The sequence below is a fragment of the Erinaceus europaeus genome, chromosome 1, assembly GCF_950295315.1.
Source record: "Erinaceus europaeus chromosome 1, mEriEur2.1, whole genome shotgun sequence".
NCBI classification, from domain to species: domain Eukaryota; kingdom Metazoa; phylum Chordata; class Mammalia; order Eulipotyphla; family Erinaceidae; genus Erinaceus; species Erinaceus europaeus.
The window spans coordinates 134516296-134540801 of record NC_080162.1 but is presented as its reverse complement, the minus strand read 5'-3'; the positions used below and the strand labels follow the sequence as shown (position 1 = coordinate 134540801).

Here is a 24506-nt window from a genome sequence, read left to right as displayed (position 1 = left end):
CCTCAGTATGTATTTTCTGTTTTGATATAATCTCTTTATTTAATTTTTTTTTTAGGCGGACCATGCAATAGTGCGTGAGTAAGTGCACACACATGGTGCTAAGCGCGCACACCTGCATAAAGATCCCAGTTTGAGCCTCCAGCTCCCCCCCCCTTCAGGGGCTTGCTTCATAACTGGTGAAGCAGGTCTGCAGTTGTCTATCTTTCTCTTCCTCTCTCTGTCTTCCCCTGCTTTCTTGATTTTTCTCTGTTCTATCCAACAAGTGCAACAAAATGGAAAAAATGGCCTCCAGGAGCAGTGGATTCATAGTGCAGTCACTGAGCCCCAGCAATAACCCTGGAGGACAAAAAAATTTTTTTTTTCATTTTCTACTATGGGGGCTTTATTAATGGAAGGAAAAAGGGGAAAGTTCAGTAGTAATTGAGTTAAAGTTACAGATCTTGTCACTGAAGAACGTAATTGTAATCTAACTGACTCATTTTGCACATGTATGTTTATGTACATGTACGTTTATTGTTATTCATGGGAAATGCATTTTGTAGTACCTATAATAAATACTTTTTATGAGTAATTACAAAGTATAGACCGGTATGATCTATAATATATATATTTTATTTTGTGATTTTTTTCAGTGTAATACTGTATGTTATAAAAGGTTTTACATTATATATATAATTACATATAAATTATCACATATGCTATGGAATTATTAGATTTGTTATCACATAATATACATGTAATGGGCAGATGAAATAAGCATAATTGTGACACAAACAGACTCAAGCCAGAGGTCCCAGATTTAATCCCCAGAACCACCATAAAGGAGAATGAGCAATGCTCTGGTAAGAAGAAAAAATACATATGTAATATATAATATATTTATATATTATTTTATCTATAAAAAGATCAGAGACCTATAGTTTTATTAGGATTGGGAATATATCCCAATTTTCCAAATACTCAATTTTATACACTTTTTTTTTTTTTACTTTACCATGGTGTACAGGAGAGTAGTGAAATTAAAAATGATCAGCAACTTATTAACATGCTCAAGTATGATTGCTGGCTCCCCTGTTTAGCAGATAATAGAACTGTTTAGTTACCTAATGCCAAAAACACAACTGTCCACATTCTGGACTAGGCAGCTATATTCTCACTAGTGTGTCTTCTTGTAGTTTAGGTGAGGTTGTCTCCATCTTTCTGTAGAAGACTGAAAGCTCTGTTTATTTCCTACAGCAGGAAGCACAGAGTAAATACCATGACTTTTTAAATATTTATTCTCTTTTGTTGCCCTTGTTGTTTTATTGTTGTAGTTATTATTGATGTTGTTGTTGTTGGATAGGATGGAGAGAAATGGATAGAGGAGGTGAAGACAGAGAGGGGGAGAGAAAGACAGAAACCTGCAGACCTGCTTCACCGCCTGTGAAGTGATTCCTCTGCAGGTGAGGAGCCGGGGGCTGGAACTAGGATCCTTATGTGGGTCCTTGAGCTTCGCGCCACATGCGCTTAACCTGCTACACTACTGCTTGACTCCTAAATACCATGACTTTTAAGATACTCCATGCTTATTGACTACATAAATAAAACAAAGGAATGGAAAAATACCAATTACATTTAGAATTTTTAAAAAATATTGAAACGATGGTGCCTCTGTGGCCGGGTGGTGGTACACCCAGTTAAGCACACATGGTACTATGTGCAAGGACCCAGGTTCCAGCCACATTCCCCACCTGCAGTGGGTCTGATTCACAAGCAGTAAAGCAGGTCTGCAAGTCTCTCTCTTTCTCTCTCTTGGCTTTTAACTTTTCAAATTTTTTTAAAAAAAATCTTTATATTTTGGATAGAGACAGCCAGAAATTGAGAGGGAATGGGGAGATAGAGAGAGACACACAAACACCTGCAGCTCTGCTTTATCACTCTCAAAGTTTTCCCCCTGCAGATGGCGACTGGGGGCTTGAACCCAGGTCCTTGCACATTGTAACATGTGTGCTCAACCAGATGCATCACCACCAGCCCCTCTCTCTTCATCTCTATCTACCCCTTCTTTCTCAATTATCTCTGCCCTATTGAATTAAGTGGGGGAAAAAAAAAAAGGAAAAGAATGGCCATCAGGAGTAGTAGGTTTGTAGTGCTGACACTGAGCCCTAGTGACTAGAGGCAAAAGAAAAAAAAAACGCTACATGTGTATATGCATATATAATTTAATAAAGCTAGCAATTTGGAATATTTTGCTAAATTAATTAAGGATGATTTATGTAGCATTCTAAGAGCTAAATCTTGCAAATTAAATTTGCATGTGTTTATAATCTGGAAATATGCATGTATATGTTCTTATATGTAGTGAAAAACTACTAGAGGAGTCAAGCACTTACCATTTTATTTTTTATTTAGCATTTTATACGGGCACTTTACAGATTTTGTATAGTTGAACTTTAAAAAAAATTTATTACTGAATAGAGACAGAATTTGAAAGGGGAGGAGGAAATAGAGAGGGAGAGAGACAGAGAGACACCTGCAGCTCTACCTCACCACTTGTGAAACTTTTTCTTTATAGGGGAGGACCGGGGGGCTTGAACCCAGGTCCTTGCACATTGTAATGTGTGTGCTTAAGCAGGTGCACCACTGCATGGCCCCTGTATATTGAATTTTATGAGTAGTTTATATTCCAATATTTAGTGTTCTCTAAGTAATTCTGTTTCCAAATGATATCAGGAAATAGAAAATTTATTGAAGGGAGGGGGTAGATAGCAAAACGGTTATGGAAACAGACTCTCATGCTTGAGACTCTAAAGTTTCAGGTTCAATCCCCCTCACCACCATAAATCCAGAGCTGATTAGTGCTCTGGTAAAATAAATAAATAAATATAAAAAATAAAGTTTATTGAAAAGAGATCTTTCTCCCTTACTATAGTTGAAATTTACTTCTGTTAATGGCAGGAATGGGTGAAACATTATTTCATGAACCACAGAAATGTCACAGAGGTGTCTGGCTACCCAGTTCTTATTCTCTAGAAACCATGAGACTATACATTATGTGACATTTATGAAAAGAAAGTCATGCAGTATGTGTGATAAAGAGGACTAGATCTTTTAACTGCATTTATCTTGTTTCTACTACAGTAATGGTGCCAGTACTTCCCTTGCCCTCAAACACTTTACTGTGTCTGGGTTTACTCAGTAGGGAGCAGTGCACCTTGTGCTGGGCCAGGGGACCTGATGATTCAAATTGCTACTGCTTCACACAAGTTTTGTCGATTTGGTCAAGTTTCCAAATTCAGATGAGGAGAAAGATTATAGGGATAATGCAGGTGACTTGAGGATTTAGTGCCTCCTAAAGAGCATTTGATTTCAATATCAGATAAAAATAATTTAAATATATGTCTTTAAGGTCACAACCTGTTTTGAATTCCTGCTGTATTCCTAACAGACTACAGGAGCTGGCAAACTATTTAATTGCTTTGCCTCATCTGTAAGATAGAATGATAAGAGTTAGTGACCTATAAGATGGTTGTAGGACCTAAAAAAAGAAAAGAAAAAGAAATTCATTTTCTGTATCAGCTGCTAAATTCAGGTACAAAAAATGAGAAAGGACATGAATCTGTAATTCTTTGTATTAGATGCATTGATCGAGTTTCTTTTCTTTTTTTAAATATTTATTCCCTTTTGTTGCCCTTGTTTTCTTGTTGTTATTGATGTTGTTGTTGTTGGATAGGACAGAGAGAAATGGAGAGAGGAGGGGAAGACAGAGGGGGGAGATAGACACCTGCAGATCTGCTTCACCGCCTGTGAAGCAACTCCCCTGTAGGTGGGGAGCCGGGGGCTCGAACTGGGATCCTTACACCGGTCCTTGCGCTTTGCACCACCTGCGCTTAACCCGCTGCGCTACTGCCCGCTCCCTATTTTCTTTTTTTATTATTGATTTAATAATGATTGACAAGATCATAGAATAAGAGGGGTACAATTCCATATAATTCCCACCACCAGAGTTCTGTATCCCATCCCCTCCATTGGAAGCTTTCCTATTCTTTATCCCTTTGGGAGCATGGACCCCGGGTCATTATGGGGTAGAGACTGTCCCATTCTCTGAAGGCAGGTTGGGTCAACATATTCTGCTACTCGAGGAACACAGATCCTGCAATGAGTGCAGTCTAGAATGTTCCTAGCTATGATCACAGGATGCGAGCTCAGACCTACAGGGATGCAGAGATTACACAGGCTATATGGGCCCCAGATCAAATTGATGGAGTTTACAGTTAACAATATTTATATACTTTCCCCATATTTGGGAGCTACTCTCTGCCTCTATTCAGCTTTCTAGTCCTATTTCCAACTCTGACACCATCTACCCAGATAATACCTTTAGCCCACCTGCATGTTAGCTGTCAGATTTAGGCAAAACTTATTAAAGTTATGGTCCCCTTGGAGTTTATTTTCTTCACAAACCTAGTTTACAGAGCAGATGAAAGGATTTATGTGTAACATATATGTTCGGAAGTTGAAAGTGTTTTTTACTAACAGCTTTCCTTACTTTGAAAACAAATTTAATTTCTTTATAGGGGTGGTTAATGGCTTACAAGCAATAGTAAACTACAATAGTTTGTACATATGTAGCATTTCTCAGTTTTCCACATAACAATTCAACCCCCTCTTGGTCCTCCTTTGCCATCATGTTCCAGGACCTGAAACCACCCCCCATCCCAGTGTCTTTTCACTTTAATGCAGTAACCAAACCCAGTCCAAGTTCTACTTTCTGTTTTCCCTTCTGTTCTTATTTTTCAACTTCTGTCTATGAATGAGATCACCCCATATTCTTCCTTCTTCTGGCTCATCTCACTTAATATGATTCTTTCAAGCTCCATCCCAGATGAGGTGAAGGAGTCCTTACTTTTTATTATTATGTTTTGATAGCAAGTCTTATTTTCAGTACGCGGTTAACTGTTTTAGAAGCAGGACTATATTTTCTGGTATTGCAGATAACACATCTAAGCTGCCAGTTGCATGCTTTAGCAAATACTGGGCTAGTGTGTGGGCAGAGAACCTTACTTAGCCTGTTGCCAGGGCCCTGAGTTTAGCCGCATCTCAGGGTGGAGAGAGAATAACTTCAGTCAGTCACCATATGGTTGTCAGAAGAGGTCAGGTGGGACACATAGCACATCTTGAGCAGGTACAGTGGCAAGTGTGTACCTGTCGATTCCATACTCCCAGAGTATTTGTAAAAGTATGCATTATATCAAAAAGGAATGAGGAAGATTAAAGATTTTTTAAACATTTTTTCCTTAATGGGGGGATTGATTTTTTACAGTCACCAGTAAATACAATAGTTTGTACATGCATAACATTTCTCATTTTTCCACACAACAATACAACCTCCACTAGGTCCTCTGTCATCCTTTTCCAGGACCAGATTTTTTTTTATTTTAAGTAAAATATACAACAGGAGTAAATATTAAGGTACAAGCAGCAGGTAATTATACACTACACAGATAAAGTTCAGAATACATTTCCTTTTTAAAAATTTTATTTATAAAATAAAAAAAATATATCGACAAGACCATAAGGATAAGAGAGGTACAACTCGCCACAATTCCCTCCACCAGAGTTCCATATCCCTTTCCTTCCCTTGAAAGCTTTCCTATTCTTTATCTCTCTGGGAGCATGGACCCAGGATCATTATGGGGTACAAAAGGTGGAAGGTTTCTAAAGGGGAAAAATCAGAGTACTGGTAGGGTGTTTAACACTCACTGTCTGAACGTCATATGCCAGGTGTATTCCTTTGATACCATAGGATACTACGTTTATGCCAGTTATCCTATGCACTATCTCCAGACCCTCAGGGCAGCAGAGTTTTGAGTGACTGCATGTGGCAATACCCCTCTCTAGCCTGTGGGCCCGAAAAATCTCTGACATATCCAGACTTTGCCGTAGAGTAGGATTCTTATAGTAAGGGGCAGAGACTGAAAAACAAGCCTCATAGGATTATTAGACAGAGGGATGTACCTGGAAGACAAACAACATCTATTTTGTGAACATCGATGCACAGGTAACAATCAGTAGGACTTTTAATAACAAGTATCAGGAAGTCTGGGATCAGAAGCTTCTTTAACAATCAGTCTTAAAGCAGTAGTAAGACTATCCCATAAGTGGGGAAAATGTGAATGCAGGTGCTTGCTCTTTCTACAACCTAACCTTGTGTTTTTTTTTCCATCTTGTTCTCATTCAGTCTCACTGATGGCATTAGATATTCTCTTCATTTTGATTACGTTGTGACATGTCTATTGTATATGTAGTTGATTTCTTCTGGCATGAAATTTGTTGCAAAACTATGTTTTGTATCTGAACTAATTAAACTTAGGGTAGAATTATCTGTTTCTATGTTTTTTTTTATCATTTTATTGGGGGAATGGGCTAATGGTTTACAGTATGGTTGTTGACACCTGGGTAAAATTTCTTATCCCTCCATGGTAAGTGTCTTCAGAACATTCTTTTTTCACCATCATGCAGCAGAACTGAAATATCTTCTCAACTCTCCCCTAGAATTCTTTGTTTTGGTGCAATACACCACACACAGTCCATGTTGCACCTCATGTTTTCCATTTCCATTTCCATTTTCCGTTTCATGGATACGTGAGGTTATCCAGTACTTGTCCTTCTCTGGTGTTTCTGTTTTCTATTCCTGTAATTCTGATCACTTTCTAACATACCAAAGATGTTTTGATTGTCAGTCTCTCCTACTTACAATGGGAATGACACAAAGACAGAGAAGCTTGTTCTGTTCACTGGTATGTTCCAATATCTAGAGCAAGAACTATAGCATAGTAAGTGCTCATAGAATTAGATGTTTGTAGAATGAATACATGATAGGGAGTCAGTGATTCAGAGTTCCACTTACAGTGGTGACACTTCATGAGAAGCAGGTCTTCAGGTATCTGTCTCTCCCTTTCTATTTCCTCTTTCACTCTCAATTTCTCCCTTTTTCCTATCAATAAAATAGAAAGAAAAAAATAAAAGGAAAAAATGCCTTTTAGGAGCAGTGAATTTGTAGTGCTGGCATCAGGCCTCAGTGATAACCCTGGGGACAATATATTTTTTTATTGATAAAAATAAAAATAAGTGATTCAGAGAAAAAGTTAATGTGGTAGTGAAGTTGGTAGATGGGAGCCTTTTAAAAGAATTTATTAACTGTAACTTGATTTTTTTTCCTAAAAAATTAACAGAGTTTATGTTGGAGGAATGCCCTGTGAGCTTCTCATACCACAATCTGATGATCTGTAAGTCAATGAAATGACTTTCTTTAGAACAGTAAATATTATATACAAAACGCTAAGTTTGAATAGTGACTTCTAGCAAAATTGCATTTGGAATACTTTATAGTATAGCATAAATAAGATGATATTTTACATAGTGAGTTAGCAATCACTTGTAGTTATTGTTTGCCTGACATTACCTGTTTTATGCAGTATGATATATGGACAGTTATTTAGACTATTATGAGAACAATGTTTTGAGAAATCATTATCAAGTAACTATTTTTCTCGGTAGGATTTTGAGCTCTTTAAAGGTAATGAAAAACAGATGTACTTAAATCAATTATAAAATGTTTTCCTGTTAAATTATGTTTTATTTCAACCAAGGCTACAAAATATTTTCACTTCATAGAAAGAGATTTTTGTTGTAGTGATAATTTCTATCCTGATACATATTTTTAAGTTGATTATATGTCTTCAAGGGAAATACAATAATTTGAAACTTTAGTGTTACTAGAAATTGAAATTGATATATATATATTTGTTGTTGTTGTTAGGTATGGTCTAAAATTAGATCATTCCAGTGGAGACACAGGCTCTATGATTTGTAAGACAACTGGAAGTTATATTGGTGAGTGGTTAATCTTTAGTCTTCACAATTCCAAGATTCCTAACTCTACTTGCTTTGCATTCTGCTAGAATTTCTCTATACCCTCATACCTTTGGTAAAAAGGTTAGTATTTCCTCTTTTCTTTGGTTTCTTTTCAGTTTCATGTATGTGTGAACTGCATTTTTCCTAATGCTTACATTAAAAATAAGCTGCTTCTTCTCCTCCTCATCCTCTTCCTCCTTCTACTTTTTTCCTCCCCTCCTCCTCCTTTTTTTTTTTTTTTTTTTTTTTTTAAATCAGAGCACTGCTCAGCTCCGACTTATGGTTATGCAGGAGATTGAACCTGGGAAGTTAGAGCCTCAGGCATGAGAGTGACTTTCTTTTTTTTTTTTTTAATTTCTTTATTGGGGAATTAATGTTTTACATTCATCAGTAAATACAATAGTTTGTGCATGCATAACATTTTTCAGTTTTCCATATAACAATACAACCCCCACTAGGTCCTCTGGACCAGTATTTCCCCCCCCAACCCCAGAGACTTTTAGTTTGGTGCAATACACCAATTCCAGGGTTTCTTTGCATAACCAATATGCTATCTACCTCTGCAAAATAAGCTTTTTAAAATTTTAATTTAATTAAATTAATTTATTTACTGGATAGAGACATCCAGAAATTGAAAGGAAGTGAGGGGTGTGTGGAGAGATCTGCAGCCCTGCTTCACCACTTGCAAGGCTTTCCCCCTGTGGGTGAGCACCAGGGGTCTGAACCCAAGTCCTTTTTTTTTAAAATTTCTTTATTGAGGAATTAATGTTTTACATTCGACAGTAAATACAATAGTTTGTACATGCATAACATTTCCTAGTTTTCCATATAACAATACAAACCCCACTAGGTCCTCTGTCATCCTTCTTGGATCTGTATTCTCTCCCCACCCACCCCAGAGTCTTTTACTTTGGTGCAATATGCCAATTCCATGAACCCAAGTCTTTATCACGTGCACTCAACCAGGTGTGCCACCACCTGGCTCCCTTCTTTAAATTTCTTTCTTTTTTTATTTTGTCATTCATAAAATCCCATAACTCATTTTTCTGGCTTTTTATTTGTTTCATTGTCATAACTCTATTTATTTTTCCTCCTTCCTCTGTGCTTCAGGGATATAAAGCTTTTCCTGTCTGTCTTTTGGGATTTTGCAAGATTCCCACCCTGAGAATTTCAGATAAAAGATTGTGTCAAAAAAAAAAAAAAAAGCACATAATGGCTATACAAAGAGACTCTCATGCCTGAGGCTCCAAAGACCAAGTTTCAACCCCCCACACCACCATAATCGAGAGCTAAGTAGTGCTCTGGTAAAAATAAATAACAATAATAGTAGCAGTAATAAATTGAAACTCAAATAGTGAAAAAAAGATCACCTGTTCATTTCCTACTTTACATGCTTAAAATTTGCTCTACATTTCCTGAATAGCTTCTTAGCTCTCTGCTTTCCCTCAATTCCCTGTAGCCTTTACTAGACAAACTGATCCACTAGGAGAAATGGAAACTGTGTGCTCACTCTGCATCACTCAACCCACGTTATAGCTATTGAATGCAGGGACAAAGTTTGAAGGTGATATGGCTACATGGCATATTTTTATTCTTCTTTATTCATCATTACACTGTCAGGTTTATCTAGTTATGACTGAGACATGGTAATATGCATTTTTAAATATGTATTTGATGCTTTAAGCTAGTCCAGTTTTCATTTCCTCGAGGATATATGGGTGGTGTTCTAACTACAGTTTAATTATATGTATTTTTTGCTTTTAAATCACTTTTATAGTACATAGGTATTCTTTTCCTGTGACTGGGAATTTAATTGATTATGTTCTTTAATTAATTCTAGGTCATCACAATGTCAGCTTCATTTTAGACAGTGATTATGGAAGGTAAGTCGTTTTGTCAATTTTCATAATTGATTCAACTGGGTAAATGACATAAAAACGTTAATTTACTTTGTGTTGTAGATTCAGAGATTAAAAATTTATCACTTTAGTCATCAAATTAACACTGGAAGGGTCTTTAATTCCTTTTCACTTATAATTTGTGTCTTAGATATAACCTTTCAACTGTTGGGAAATCTAGCACTACCTAAAATAATAAATACTAAAATCTTTGATTTTGATATTAGGATAACTGAAAAAAACATGTCTTGTAGCTATCCTGGTTTACTTGTACTTTTGCTAAAACAATTTAGTTTTAACGAATGTGAATAAATAAAGCATAATGTTACCTGATAATGTCTCTTTTAAAGTTTCTAGACATATGGGTACTGTGAAAAGGATAGTCAAAGCTTTCAGTTGTACATCTATACATTAATATTTTCACCTGTGTGATTTTATTACAATGAGAAATCATCTCCAGATACCCTACATCCAGATTTCAATAAGCCCATGTTTGTTGAAATAACAGAATATGCAAATACCAACACGTTGCTAACCTTACAGATAATAATAATGAAGATTTAGTGACAGGCATGATACTAATCAATTTATGCATATTATCTAGTTTATTCCTCCCAAGGAACCTATAAATTTATATGCTCTCTCACCCATTTATGTTGCACACTGGGAAAATGAAACTTAAGAACACTAAATTATTTATTTAAACATATTAAGTCAGGAAGAAGCAGTACACTAGTATGTGAACTAATTCAGTCTACATCTAGTTTCTGAGCATTTGGTTCTCGTTCCTTGCCATAACTGATATGACTTTTAGCTACAGAACCATATTTTTCAATACTTAACTTCCTGACCTGGGTGCTCTTCCATGGCAAGATCATCTCAACTATGGATATATTTACAAATCTGTGGGGCTTTTATTCTCCATGAGATATGCTATGACTTTTTGTGGAGAGGAAAATGATGTATCAAACTTAAATGAGATGTTCTAATCAGAATGTTAAAGGGTCTCCCGCTGAGAAAATGTCAGTGGGTAGAAACCCAAATACATAGGGCTGGGTGCTGGTGGGTCTGGTTTAGTACACACAGTACTAAGCACAAGGGCCTGGGTTCAAGTCTCCACTCCCAGTCTACAGGGGGACTGCTTCATGAGCAGTGAAGCTGGTCTGTAGGTATCTGTCTTTTTCTACTTCCTCTTTCTCCCTTCACTTCTCAATTTTTCTCTGTTCTGTCAAATAAATATATTGAATAAAAATAGAAAAAAATGGCTCCTAGAATCAGTGGATTCCTTGTACAGTCACTGAACCCTAGTGATAACCCTGGTGGAAAACAAACAAACAAATCACATTATATAGTCAACCTATATACATATAGAGGTAATACATTAATGATAAGTTCATTATTTATCCTTCTCCTCCTCCTCCTTCTTCTACCTCTTCTTCTTATTCTCCTTTTCCTTCTCCTCCTCCATCATCATCACCATCATCATCATCATCTTCTTATTCTCTTCTTCTTTCTCCTTTTCCTTCTCCTCCTCCTCCTCCTTCTCACTTTTCCTCTTTCCTCTTCTCCTTCTTCTCCTTCTCCTTCCCCTTCCCCTTCCCCTTCCCCTTCCCCTTCCCCTTCCCCTTCCCCTTCTCCTTCCCCTTCTCCTTCTCCTTCTCCTTCTCCTTCTCCTTCTCCTTCTCCTTCTTCTTCTTCTTCTTCTTCTTCTTCTTCTTCCCCATCTTCATCTTCTTTTCTCTGAAAATAGACTCAATTTTTGGGAATTTGAAAATTAAAGCAAAATATTAAAATCAAAGTAGGTGTTATTCCTGGTCAATATTCAGATTGTAAAAGAAGTTGAGATTTGACATGTATATCATGGAACTGCAGTTAAGTTTATGAGACCTATCCATTCTCTTTGTATTTAGAGATTACTTTATTCCGGCACTATTTAGTGACCATGGATTTATAAGAAAATGACACCTACACTAAAAATTTTACTATATACTATAATAAACTAGACTGAAATGAGGAAGGACAAATGATAGTGAATGACAGTTAAGTCGTACTAATGGACAAATAATTTGGAGTTCAGTGACATAACTGCTATTTTCTTAAAATTTCTTTATTCTAGAATAGATATACAGAGAGAGTTTCACATATAGAAAGAGAGGGAAGCTGGAGCATCACTCTGATACATATTGTGCCAGGACTTGGACTAGGAGCTTTAGGCAGGAGAGACTTGTTAATTATCTCCCTGTTTACCTTAACTGCATATTTTAAAAAAATTTTTATTTATAAAAAAGAAACACTGACAAAAACATAAGATAAGAGGGGTACAACCCCACACAATTCCCACCACCAGAACTCCATATCCCATACCCTCCCCTGATAGCTTTCCTATTTTTTATCCCTCTAGGAGTATGGACTCAGGGTCATTATGGGATGCAGAAGGTAAAAGGTCTGGCTTCTGTAATTGCTTCCCTACTGAACATGGGTGTTGACAGGTCTTTCCTACTCCCAGCCTGTCTCTCTCTTTCTCTAGTGGGTTGGGGCTCTGGGGAAGTGGGGCTCCAAGACACATTGGTGGGGTTGTCTGCCCAGGGAGGTCCGTTTGGCATTATGTTAGCATTTGGAACCTGGTGGCTGAAAGAAGAGTTACCATATAAAGTCAAACGAATTGTTGACTAATCATGAACTTAAAGGCTGGAATAGTTCAGATGAAGAGTTGAGTGGGGTGGGGGTGGGTCTCCATTTTGTAGATAGTAGTCCTATTTTAGTTATATTCCAAAGGGCCTGTGGCTATACTAGTTTTTCTTTTCTTTTTAATTTTTTCTTTTTTCCTAAGCCTGACATCTCATATGCAGTTGGATCCAAGTTCTTGTCTGGGGAGATGATGTCATGGCTGGAAAAGGAACAGAAAGCTGGATCAGGGAATAGAGTAGCTCCCAAATATGGGAAAGGTGTATAAATATTGTGGACTGTAAACCCCATCGATTTGATTTTATCTGGGGCCCATATACAGCTTAGAAGCCTATGTGACCTCTGTATCCCTGTAGATCTGAGCTCACATTCTGTGGTCATGAATAGGAACGTTCCAAGCTGCCCCAATTTCAGGACCCATCTTCCTCAGTTGGAACATAAGAGTATGTTGTCCAGCCACTCTTCAGAGGATGGAACATTCTCTATCGTTGTTGATCCACGTTGAGGGCAAGGTCCTATGGGGGCCCACAGATGGGTCTATTGTGTTGTTCCTGATAGATGACTGGTAACAATGGAGAGAGGAAGTTATTCGAGGTCTATGCCCATCATGTCTGTTTGGGAATCTCAGGACTCCCCGACTAGGGTCCCAGCTGATGGGGTGGCCTGATAGTGACTTTGTGTGGAGTTGTACCCCCCTTATCGTATGGTTTTGTCAATGTTTCCTTTTTATAAATAAAAATAAATAAATAAAAGTAAATAAAATAAATAGAGTCATCATTAAAGTATGCCAGTCTCTTGCCCTTATTCAGCTTCTGCAGTCCTTATTTTGATAAGGTTAGCTTTGGAGTGAGTGAAGGAAGTATAATAATAAGTAGGTGAGGAGGGTATCTAAACTGCATATTTTCTATAAGGACATAACCTACTTACATGCAACTTGATGTGACAAGGCAATGGAATTTCATTGAAAATATAAAAAATGTTAAAAACAACAATTATTGAATTTTAAATTATTTTCATATGTGTGTGCCTATTCTACAGTGAGAAAAATGAATTCTTAGTCCTAACTCTATATGAAAGGTATTAATTGCCAAATCATCACATATCTCTCAGAGAAATAATTAACTAAAAATAGAAGGTTTGAGTGATCAAGCTTGAATGTGATTGATAAGCACACATGAGTTAATAGGAATATGCTCCGTAGCGTACTCTGCAATTTTTAGTTTTAAAAAGCCAGCACATTCTTACATAAATTATACGCAAAACTACTACATAAAGTCACTGATTGTGTGATCATAGTTTATTTTTTCTATATATATTGAACCTGTGACTGTTCTTTTGTGGTAGTATATTGGAACTGATGAAATTATCTTTCATTTAAAATAATTATTAAGACAATAACTTATTTATCAACAGTGTGACACTACTTTGAATGTGTGAATTTAAATTTACATGATGTTTTAAAAGGCCAAAATCATTTTATAAAGTATAAAATCTGTATTTTGCAAAATTTCAGCAGCATTCTTGAGTATCATGTAAACTAACTAAAGGCTAGTGTGACACCCAATTTGTATTTCTTTTAATACCCAACCTTCTGTCCTCTATTACTTCAAGTTCAAACAACAGCTGCGCAAAACTGATAAGGTTTAGATGAAGCTGCCTTAATTGAGAAATGCCTAGTCATTATCATTGAATTAGTGAAAATTACCTCAGTGTCAGACCAAATAAATTACATTCAAATTTTATTTTAGGAGATAATTTTCCCACCCGTTTAAGAAGCATCGTTTTTCAGATGCAGGATTTGAACCACAGATAATATTGTTAGAACGAGCGTGATTTCACATCACTGGAGAATTAACAGAAAGTTGTGTAACAGAAAAAATTAACTCCTACATAAGCTTTATAAATAACGAATCTTGCACAAAACATTTCTAAAGGCTCATTAGTCTTACAAGTGCACATTTCAGTACCAAAGTTAGATTTACAGGGGAGCTAGCTGTTGTTCTCAATCACAGATTTGCATTGTCCTTAGATTCTAGTCATTATAATAATTCTGATGGGTAAGTATTGACTCTTAATATTCGATTTCTTAATTTTCTTCTAAAATTTTAACTGGAGGAAATAAGATTGAGTGAAATCTGTTAGTAGGAGGAAGACTACCGGTGATTTTACTCATAGGTGGGATTAAGAAATGGAGCAAAGAGGGTGGATGGATGGAGGAGAGTATAATGGTTATGCAAAGGGACTCTCATGCCTGAGGCTCTGAGGTCCCAGGTTCAGTTCCCAGTAGCTCCATAAACCACAGCTGAGCCGAGGAAGCAATTACAGAAGCCAGACCTTCTACCTTCTGCAACCCTCAATGACCCTGGGTCCATGCTCCCAGAGGGATAGAGAATGGGAAAGCTATCGGGGGAGGGGGTGGGATATGGAGATTGGGCGGTGGGAATTGTGTGGAGTTGTACCCCTCCTACCCTATGGTTTTGTTAATTAATCCTTTCTTAAATAAAAAAAAAAGAAAAAAAAATTTTGGTAAACAGTAAAAAAAAAAATGGTTACTATTATGTTAAAAAAAAACACAGCTGAGCAGTGCACTGGTTAAAAAAAAAAAAGGGCAGGTGGGGGGAAGAAAGAAAGAAAAAAGAAATGGAGTAAAGAACAATACAGGGTGAATCCTCAATGGACAGTAGCCTATCTCAGCAGACTTGGGGTTATCTGCTGAGGCTTGCTGCCTTCACAATTCTCTCTCTCCTGGTAGCCATTCTTCATTGCTTCTATATTCTAGTTGATAGTGAGACAGAGATAGAGGGAGAAAGAGAAAGCAATGACACCTGGAACACTGCTGTGCTGCTTATGAAGTTGGTGGAAGCTGGGGGCCTTGGATCCAGGTCCTTTCACATTGTAAGGCACCTGTGCTACTGGGTATGCCACCATCCAATCCCAAAATACTGAAATTTTAGATTTTTAATTAAGTGTCTCTTTCCCTATCTCCCCCCGCCCCTCTCATTTTCTCTTTGTCTCTATCCAATAGGGATAGGGAAAGAGACAGAGAGGCACCTGCAGATCTGCTTCACCATGTGTGAAGCTTTCACCCTGCAGGTGGGGACCAGGGGCTTGAATCTGGGTCCTTGTGCACTGTATCATGTGCACTTAACCAGGTGCACCACTACCTGGCCCCAAGATATAGAATATTTTATATCTTCTGAAACTGCTTTCCTTGGGGATTATTTCTATCACTTAATTAAAAAAACATTACCCCCAAATAAAATTTATCTCTTTTAAAAATGCATTGTTTTAAAAAATTTTTAATTAATTAATTAATTAATTATTGGATAGATACTGAGAGGGAAGGGGGAAGATAGAGAGGGAAAGAGACAGAGAGAAAGCCCTGATTCACTGCAGCCCTGATTCACTGCTTATGAAGCTTTCTCCCTGCAGTGGGACTTGAACCTAGAATCTTGCACATTGTAATGTGAGTGCTTTACCAGGTGTGCCACTGCCTAGCCCCAGTAAAACTCATCTTTAAAGCAAGAACTTTTTTTTTCCAAACAGGAGTTACCCACACAAAATGACATATTTTGTTTCTTCTCTCAACAAAATTTCAATGTTTCAAACATATGCAGGTATGTGACATTTTCATGTGTGTTGCCAGAAGACAGGAATGATTGTAAGGTGTTATATACTGTAGTATGTGTTTCTAAGACAGGGGAAATCACCTAAGAGGGAAAGTCTAGTAGGTAGCTCAGGAGATAAGGTAGGAACCCAAAAACTATTTTCTTAGAGTAAGCTCATTTGGGAAATAGACTCATCCCACTAATGGAAGGAATTTGCTATCTACTGAATGTCTCAAGTTCACGGTGGTTAAGAGAGGAGAGAAAAAAAAAATCCTCCCACATCAATGTAAGCCCTACATAATGCTCTCTCATATTTACTTTGTCATTATTACCCAGAAGCATCATCAGATGATGAATCTTTGTAATTTACAGAGACTTCCAGTTAGTACTACCCTCATGAGAATTTCAGTAGCAAACACTTATCTTCCAAGAATTTTCTTCATTCCATATCTAGACTGGTTCAAAGATATTCAAATATGAAAAAATGTGTGTCTTCCAGTCCAATATGTCAGGTCCTGACTTATTCTAGAAATTAATGTAAAAATATCTATAAAGTTGATAGGATTAAAAAATAAATTTTAATAAGAATCTACAATATGTTTTTCTGTGTAAAACCATAAGAATTCATCTATGTTGTGATATATGATGATGTTAGTAAATAAATAAAATATATGATAATTCGTATATGGGGGAAAATAGGTGTTATCCCATACATATAAGAAAGATTCACTCTTCGAGAATATGGAGGATAAAAGTCTGTGCCCTGACTTCATGCCCAAACTTTCTTGGTCCCTTCTTTTGTCAGTGTCTCCTAATGGCTGGTCTGCAGACATGTACGTCTCCATGAAAACTATCTTTATTATCCTCCAGGCAGGGACAAAATATCTTTTTTTTGTCTTAGGGACAAAATAATGAGACATTTAAACTCTGTCATATTATTAGTTAACTTGGACAATTTGCAAAAAAAAACCAGGCATTCAATTTGATGCATCAACATCACGACATTACAATTATTTAATGTGTTTTCTCCCATCCCCATCCCAGAGGTCAGTATGATTTCACCTTCACAAGGAAGCACTCAAGGAGGCACCATACTAACTATACATGGACGGTTCTTTGATCAGACAGATTTCCCAGTTAGAGTTCTAGTTGGAGGTATGTTTTCATTATTTTAATATATTTCTTTTTTTAAAAAAATCTTGTCTATTTTAAAAATAATTTTGTGAAAAGCAAGGGCCAGGTGGTAGTGCACCAGGTTGATTGCACATGGTACAGCACAAAAGGACCCGGGTTCAAGTTCCCAGTCCCCACCTGCAATGGGAAAACTTCACATAGACACTTATGTCCTCTATGTAATAGATAATAATTATAGTCATCCCTGGGTCTTTTTAAACTTTTTCTCTTTCTTTTTTTTTCCTTATCTTTATTTACTGGATATAGGCAGCCAGAAATCAAGAGGGAAGGAGGAGATAGAGAGGGAGAGAGACAGAGGGACACCTGCAGCCCTGCTTTCACCACTTGTAAAAGCTTTCCCTCTGCAGGTGGGGACTGGGGGCTCGAACCCAGGTCCTTGGGCATTGTAATACATGTGCTCAACCAGGTGTGCCACCACCTGTCCCCCATCCCTGGGTCTAAACTGTTGTTTTCGCTGGGCTGGCTTCATGGGCGGGAGACATAGAAGATCAGAAACTCATGGCTAAGCTGAGAAGGCAGTTTAATCTTTATTCACGAGCGGGCAAGCAGTCCAACAACCTAATCACAACACAATGGGCTCCTCCATCTCTCTCCTTCAGCCCCTGTGTCCGGAACCAAGCAAGTACGTAGGATAGGGGGCGGGGAGAAGCAAGAAGCATGGAAAGGCAAAGACTAAACCAAAATCTCCCAGAGGCAGGGGGAGTGAGACCAAACCAATGTAACAGAATGACCATGTAAATAGACCACAACATCAAGCAACAGAAGAGATCCCAGAAGCAGAACTAGAAGCATACCAACACTTAACTGCTCCAGGATGGCTTTTTCAGATAGAAATAAAAAGATGGTCTCTAAGAGTTTGTGAGAACTACAGTGGTTATCACTGAAGGTGTGAGGGCAAAGAACATTGTTGGTGGTTGTGGAGTGGAACTATATCCCTGTAACCTTATAGTATTGTAGACCATCAGTAAATAACTAGTATAAATAAAACAAACTGAGAAACAGAAAGAAAGTCAACAAAACACTGAAGCTTCCTTCAGTATGATCGGGCTTGGGCTTGAACCTGGGTCATGTGCATAATAAAGCAAGTACGCTATGCAAGTGAGCTATGTTGCTGGTTTATTTGGTGAACTATTATATGCTCTTCTTGAATTTGACTTTTTGAGGGCCTCACTAATTATGGGGGAATTAATAATGGTATTTGAGGATAATCTCTTCATTTTCGTCTCCTTTGATATGCTTTGTCTGGACATTTATAATTATGGATTCCCTTGCACTGGGGAATCGATGTGTTAAATGGTCACAAGTGTATGTAGGATTTGGTTCTGGTTTTCACATGTCTGACTTAAATCTTTTTGGCAGTTGGGAGCTCTGCAACTCAAAGGGAGGCTCGGGTGAGAAACTGAGATCTTCCAGTCAGTCAAAATGATTTTATAGAACTCCAATGGCAGGAACAGGATGTTTGCCTGTAACAGCTGGCACTTGCTCTTTCTGATACACTACACTCAGGTGTTTCCTATTTTTCTGAATTCTGCTCATAAATCAGCCAAAATGTGATTTCATGAGAACAATTAATACAAAACCAGTGTCATCTGGTATTTATGTAATGCTGGGTTGCTGGAAAAGTCATGTCACATTTTTATGCAGGAAAATATACTGTGCCTTTTCTGACAACCCAATAACTCTCCTATCTCCATTAATCCTTGCCATAGTTATTCAAACCAAGGTCATAAGAATTTTTAATTTTTAGTTTTTGATTTTTGGACAGGAGAGAAATTGAAAGGGGAGGGGAAGATAGAGAGAGCGAGAGAAAGACAAATGTCTGCTTCACCACTTGTGAAGCGACCCCCTGTGCGTGGGGAGATTGGGGTTCAAACCAGGATCCCTGCACTTGTCCTTGTGCTTTGTACTATGTGCGCTTAACCCGCTGCGCTACCTCCGAGTCCCCTCAGAAGAATTTTTATGTTATTCCGGTAAAACGTAGTATTTTGGGGGCAGAAGAAATAGCATAATGGTTATGCAGAGAAACTCTCATGCCTGAGGTTTTGAAGTCCCAGGTTCAATACCCATCACGACCATAAGCTACAACTGAGCTGTGCTCTGGTAAAAGAAAACATTGTATTTTAAATATGAAAACTAGCAAATATGTATATTTATGTATGTATATTTAATCTTGTTTTGTCACTAGGGTTATCGCTAGCACTAGGTACCTACATGGTAATTCCACTGTTACTTGTGGCTTTTTTTCCACCTGATACAGTGATATGGAGAGAGAGTACCCCCACCCCCAGCACACACACATATGATTGGGGACCTAAAGTTTAAACACATGTCCATGAAAATGATACCCTGTATGTTATACTGGCCACTACCTGGCCGTGGACATGTACTTTTGTCATTGGACATTAAACAGTTTATAAGCAAAAAAAGCATGTTATTTTCCTCTAAAAACATGTTAACACGTGTCAGATTTATGATATTTATGATATTTCTGCCAGGAAAATATTGACTTCTATTAGTTCATGAAAATTTCTGAGTTATAATCTTTTTTTAATTTATTTTTTCCTTTATTGGGGGATTAAAGTTTTATATTTACCAGTAAATACAATAGTTTGTACATGCATAACACTTCTCAGATTTCCACACAACAATACAACCCCCACTAGGTCCTGTGTCATACTTTTCTAGGACCTGTACTTTCCCCCCCACCCACCCCAGAGCCTTTTACTTTGGTACAATATGCCAACTCCAGTCCAGGTTCTGCTAGGTGTTTTCTCTTCTGATCTTGTTTTTCAACTTCTGCCTGTGAGTGAGATCATCCCATATTCATTCTTCTGCTTCTGACTTATTTCACTTAACATGATTTCTTCAAATTCCATCCAATCTGGGCTGAAAACAGTAAAGTCACCATTTTAATAGCATATATATATACATACCACAACTTGCTCAGCCACTCATCTGTTGTTGGACACCTAGGTTGCTTCCAGGTTTGGGCTTTTACAAATTCTTCTTCTATGAACATGGGTATACACAAATCTTTTTGGATGGGTATGTTGAGTTCCTTAGGATATATCCCCAGGAGAGGAATTGCAGCATCATAGGGTAGGTCCATTTCTAGCCTTCCGAGAGTTCTCCAGACTGCTCTTCACAGGGGTTGGGCCAATTGATATTCCTAACAGCAGTGCAGGAGGGTTCCTTTGTCCCCACAACCTTTCCAGAATTTGTTGCTGCTACTTTTTCTGATGTATGACATTCTCACAGGAATGAAGTGGTATCTCATTGTTGTCTTTATTTGCATTTCTCTGACAATCAAAGACTTGAAGCATTTTTTTATATGTTTCTGAGCCTTTCAGATTTCTTCTTATTCTGTCCATGTCCTCTCCCCGTTTTTGGATGGGCTCAGTTGTTTTCTTGTTGTGTAGTTTGGCAAGCTCTTTATATATTTTGGTTATTAACTTCTTGTCTGATGTATAGCATGTAAAGATCTTCTCCCATTCTGTGAGGGGCCTCTTTGTTTGGATAGTGGTTTTTCAGCTGTGCAGAAGCTTTTTAATTTGATGTAGTCCCATTGGTTTACTCTTGCCTTAATCTTCTTTGTAATTGGATTTGTTTCATTGAGGATGTCTTTAAAATTTATGCAGGAAAGAGTTCTGCCAATATTTTCTTCTAAGAATCTGATAGTACTGATAGCCAAGTCCTTGATCCACTTGGAATTTACTTTTGTGTTTGGTGAAATATAGTAGTTTAATTTCATTCTCCTGAATGTTTCAACCCATTTTTTCCAACACCATTCGTTGAAGAGATTCTCCTTTTGCCATTTAATAATCTGGGCACCTTTGTCAAAGATTAGATGTCATAGGTATGGGACATCTCAATTCTATTCCACTGGTCAGTGTGTCTATTCATGTTCCAGTACCAAGCAGTTTGGATTACAATGGGTCTATAACACAATTTGATATCTGGGAGTGTGATGCCTCCAGTTCTGTTCTTTCTTCTCAAGGTTGTTTTGGCAATTCTAGGTCTTTTCTGGTTCCAGGTAAACATTTGTAGCATTTTTTCTATTCTCCTAAAAAATGTCATTGGGGGGAGTCGGGCGGTAGTGCAGTGGGTTAAGCGCATGTGGTGCAAAGCGCAAGGACCAACGTTAAGGATCCTGGCTTGATCCCCTGGCTCCCCACATGCAGGGGAGTCGCTTCCCAGGTGGTGAGGCAGGTCTGCAGGTTTCTATCTTTCTCTTCCCCCTCTGTCTTCTCCTCCTCTCAACATTTCTCTCTTTTTTATCTAACAACGATGATATTAATATCAACAACAATAACTACAGCAACAATGAAAAACAGCAAAGGCAATAAAAGGGAAAATAAAAATTAAAAAATGTGATTGGGATCTTGATGGGGATTGAATTAAATTTGTATATGGTTCTGGGTAGTATATTCATTTTGATGATGTTAATTCTTCCAATCCATAAACATCTTTCCACTTCCTTGTGTCTTTTTCAATTACCTTGAGTAGTGACTCACAATTTTCAGTATACAAGCTTTTCACTTCTTTGGTTAGGTTTATTCCTAGGTAATTTATTGTTTTTGTTGCTACTGTAAAAGGAATTGATTGCTGGATTTCTTCTTATTCTTAGTATTTGCATAAAGGAATGCCACTGACTTTTGAATGTTAATTTTGTAGCCTGACACCTTACTGTATTGCCTAATGATTTTCAAAAGCTTCTTGCTGAATTCCTTAGGTTTTTCTTTGTATACCATCATGTCATCTGCCGATAGAGTTTGACTTCTTCTCTTCCAATCTTTATCCCTTTAATTCCTTGCTCCTGCCTGACTGCTATGGCAAGAACTTCCAACACTATGTTGAATAATAATAGTGATAGTGGGCAGCCCTGTCTAGTACCTGATCTGAGGGGAAATGCTTCTAGTTTTTCACCAGTGAGTATGATGTTGGCTGTAGGTTTCCTATATATAGACTCCACTATGTTGAGGAATTTTCCATCTATTCCCATTTTTTGTAGTGTTTTGATCATAAAGGGATGTTGTATTATTTTGTCAAAGACTTTCTCTGCATTTATTGATATAACTATGTGGTTTTTGGTCCTGTATTTATAGCTGTGATGGATTTGGTTGCTTTAATATATATAAATCAATCAATGTGATCCACCACATCAGTAAATGCAAGTTATAATCTTTAATGGAAACTCCATAGAGAAAATGAGGACCCTTTAGCGTTGTCTCTCGCTTGTACTATATTGTTTTGATTAAAGCATACTTCAAGATAGACTGATGTTATTTACCTTCCAAAATTCTGTATTATTAACTCTGCATTTTGCTTCTCTATAGGCCAAGCATGTGATATTTTGAAGGTCACAGAAAATAGTATATGTTGCAAGACACCCCCTAAACCTGATATTCTCAGATCTGTCTATCCAGGTATGTTGTCAGAAGAAAAAATAATGTTTACTTCAGTATTGCATAAGGAGATATTGTTGACTTAAGACACTTTATCAGCAGTATCATTGCCCACTTGATTCTTCCTACTACATAATATACTAAAGACTTGGTGGCTTACAAATGACAGACATCTCCTTTTTTCTTTCTCAAATATTTCTTTCTTACAGTTCTAAAGTGTGGGAGGTCAAAGATATATGATTAACAGATTAAGTGTCTGGTGAGGACCTGCTTCCTCAGAGATGGTGCCTTCTCCATGAAGTGGCTCTGTGGGTCTCTTTTACCAGGGCACTAATCCATACTAATCCAGTTTGTGGGGGTTCCACGTTCCTTAAGGTCTCACCATCCAGTTACATCCTACTGAACTTTAAGTGTATGCAAGTTTCACTCTTCTGCACGTTTCAAACCAGTTTCCCGAGCATCATTTATTGAAGAGACCCATCTCTCTCCATTTAATCATTTGGGCCCCTTTATCAAGAATTAGATGTCCATTGTGTGTGTGTGGGGGGGGCATTATTTCTGGGCTTTCAATTCTGTTTCTCTGATTGTATGCCTATTTTTGTTCCAGTACCAAGTTGTTTTGACTATGATGGCCTTATAATATAGTTTGAGATCTGGGAGTGTGATGCCTCCACTTCTGTTTCTTTTCCTCAAGATTGTTTTGGTGACTATAGGTGTTTTCTGGTTTCAGATAAATGATTGTAATTTTTGTTTTATTCTCTTAAAATGAAATTTGGTGGGACCTTGGTGGTTATCACATTAAATTTGTATATGGCTTTGGGGAGAATATTCATTTTTATGATATTAATTCTTCCAATCCATGAGCATTGAATATCTTTCCATTTCTTTGTAAGATTTTGTTTCCTTGAATAGTTACTCATAGTTTTCAGTATACAGTTCTTTCACTTCTTTGGTCAGGTTTATTCCTAGATATTTTATTGATTTTTCTGTGTTAGTGAATGGGAGTGATTTCTGGATATCCTCTTCTTCAGACTTAGTGTTTGCATAAAGAAATGCTATTGATTTTTGTGCATTAATTTTGTAGCTTAACACCTTGCTATATTGCCTAATGATTTCCAGAAGCTTTCTGCTGGATTCTTCAGGTTTTTCTATGTATACTATCATATCATCTGCAAATAGTGAGATTTTGATTTTCTATATTCAGCCAATCCACATAAGCTTAAGATTGCTGGAAGAAGAAATAAGCCTGATGATATTTTAGGGGAAACCAAGAGTTGGATGACACTTTTATTAGGAAAACCCTTAATCATAGGTTTACCTAGCGAGTATAGGTACACCTTAATGAAGCATTCCCTTTCTAACTCCATCCAAAAAGATGAAAGCCTTGAGCAGAAATGCTTAGAATAGTGAAGTTACAGGGTTTTTGTTTGTTTGTTTTTGCCTCTGGAGTTATTGCTGGTGCTCCATTCCTGCACTTCTTCTAGCATTTGCCCTTCTTCCATAGCCAGTCAACAGCGTCAGGTTGAGCCTGATGTAAAGTTTCGAGACCTCCTTTGAATCTGGAGAGGTGGCAGTCGTTGACTATGTGGGTCATAGTCTGTCTGGAGCCGCAGGGGCAGTTTGGGTCGTCTCTGGCTCCTCAGCGATGGAACATAGCGGCGCACCGGCCATGGCCTGTTCGATAGCGATTGAGGAGGGCCCAATCATAACGTGCTAGGTCAAAGCCGGGTTGACGCTTGCAGGGGTCTGTGACGAGGTGTTTGTTCTTTACCTCAGCTGACTGCCAACTCTGTTTCCAAGAGTCTGGAACAAAGAAGTTC

General features: G+C 37.6%; 1 protein-coding gene across 1 annotated transcript in view; it reads left to right on the top strand.

Moving 5' to 3' along the window:
• PKHD1L1 (PKHD1 like 1) overlaps nt 1–24506 on the top strand; it is a 214825-nt gene that overhangs the window by 28408 nt on the left and 161911 nt on the right. The window contains exons 7-12 of the mRNA XM_060202102.1: nt 7215–7268; nt 7802–7875; nt 9737–9779; nt 16026–16096; nt 17132–17242; nt 22618–22707. Of these exons, the coding sequence (XP_060058085.1) occupies nt 7215–7268; nt 7802–7875; nt 9737–9779; nt 16026–16096; nt 17132–17242; nt 22618–22707 (443 nt within the window). The remainder of the gene's footprint in view (nt 1–7214; nt 7269–7801; nt 7876–9736; nt 9780–16025; nt 16097–17131; nt 17243–22617; nt 22708–24506) is intronic.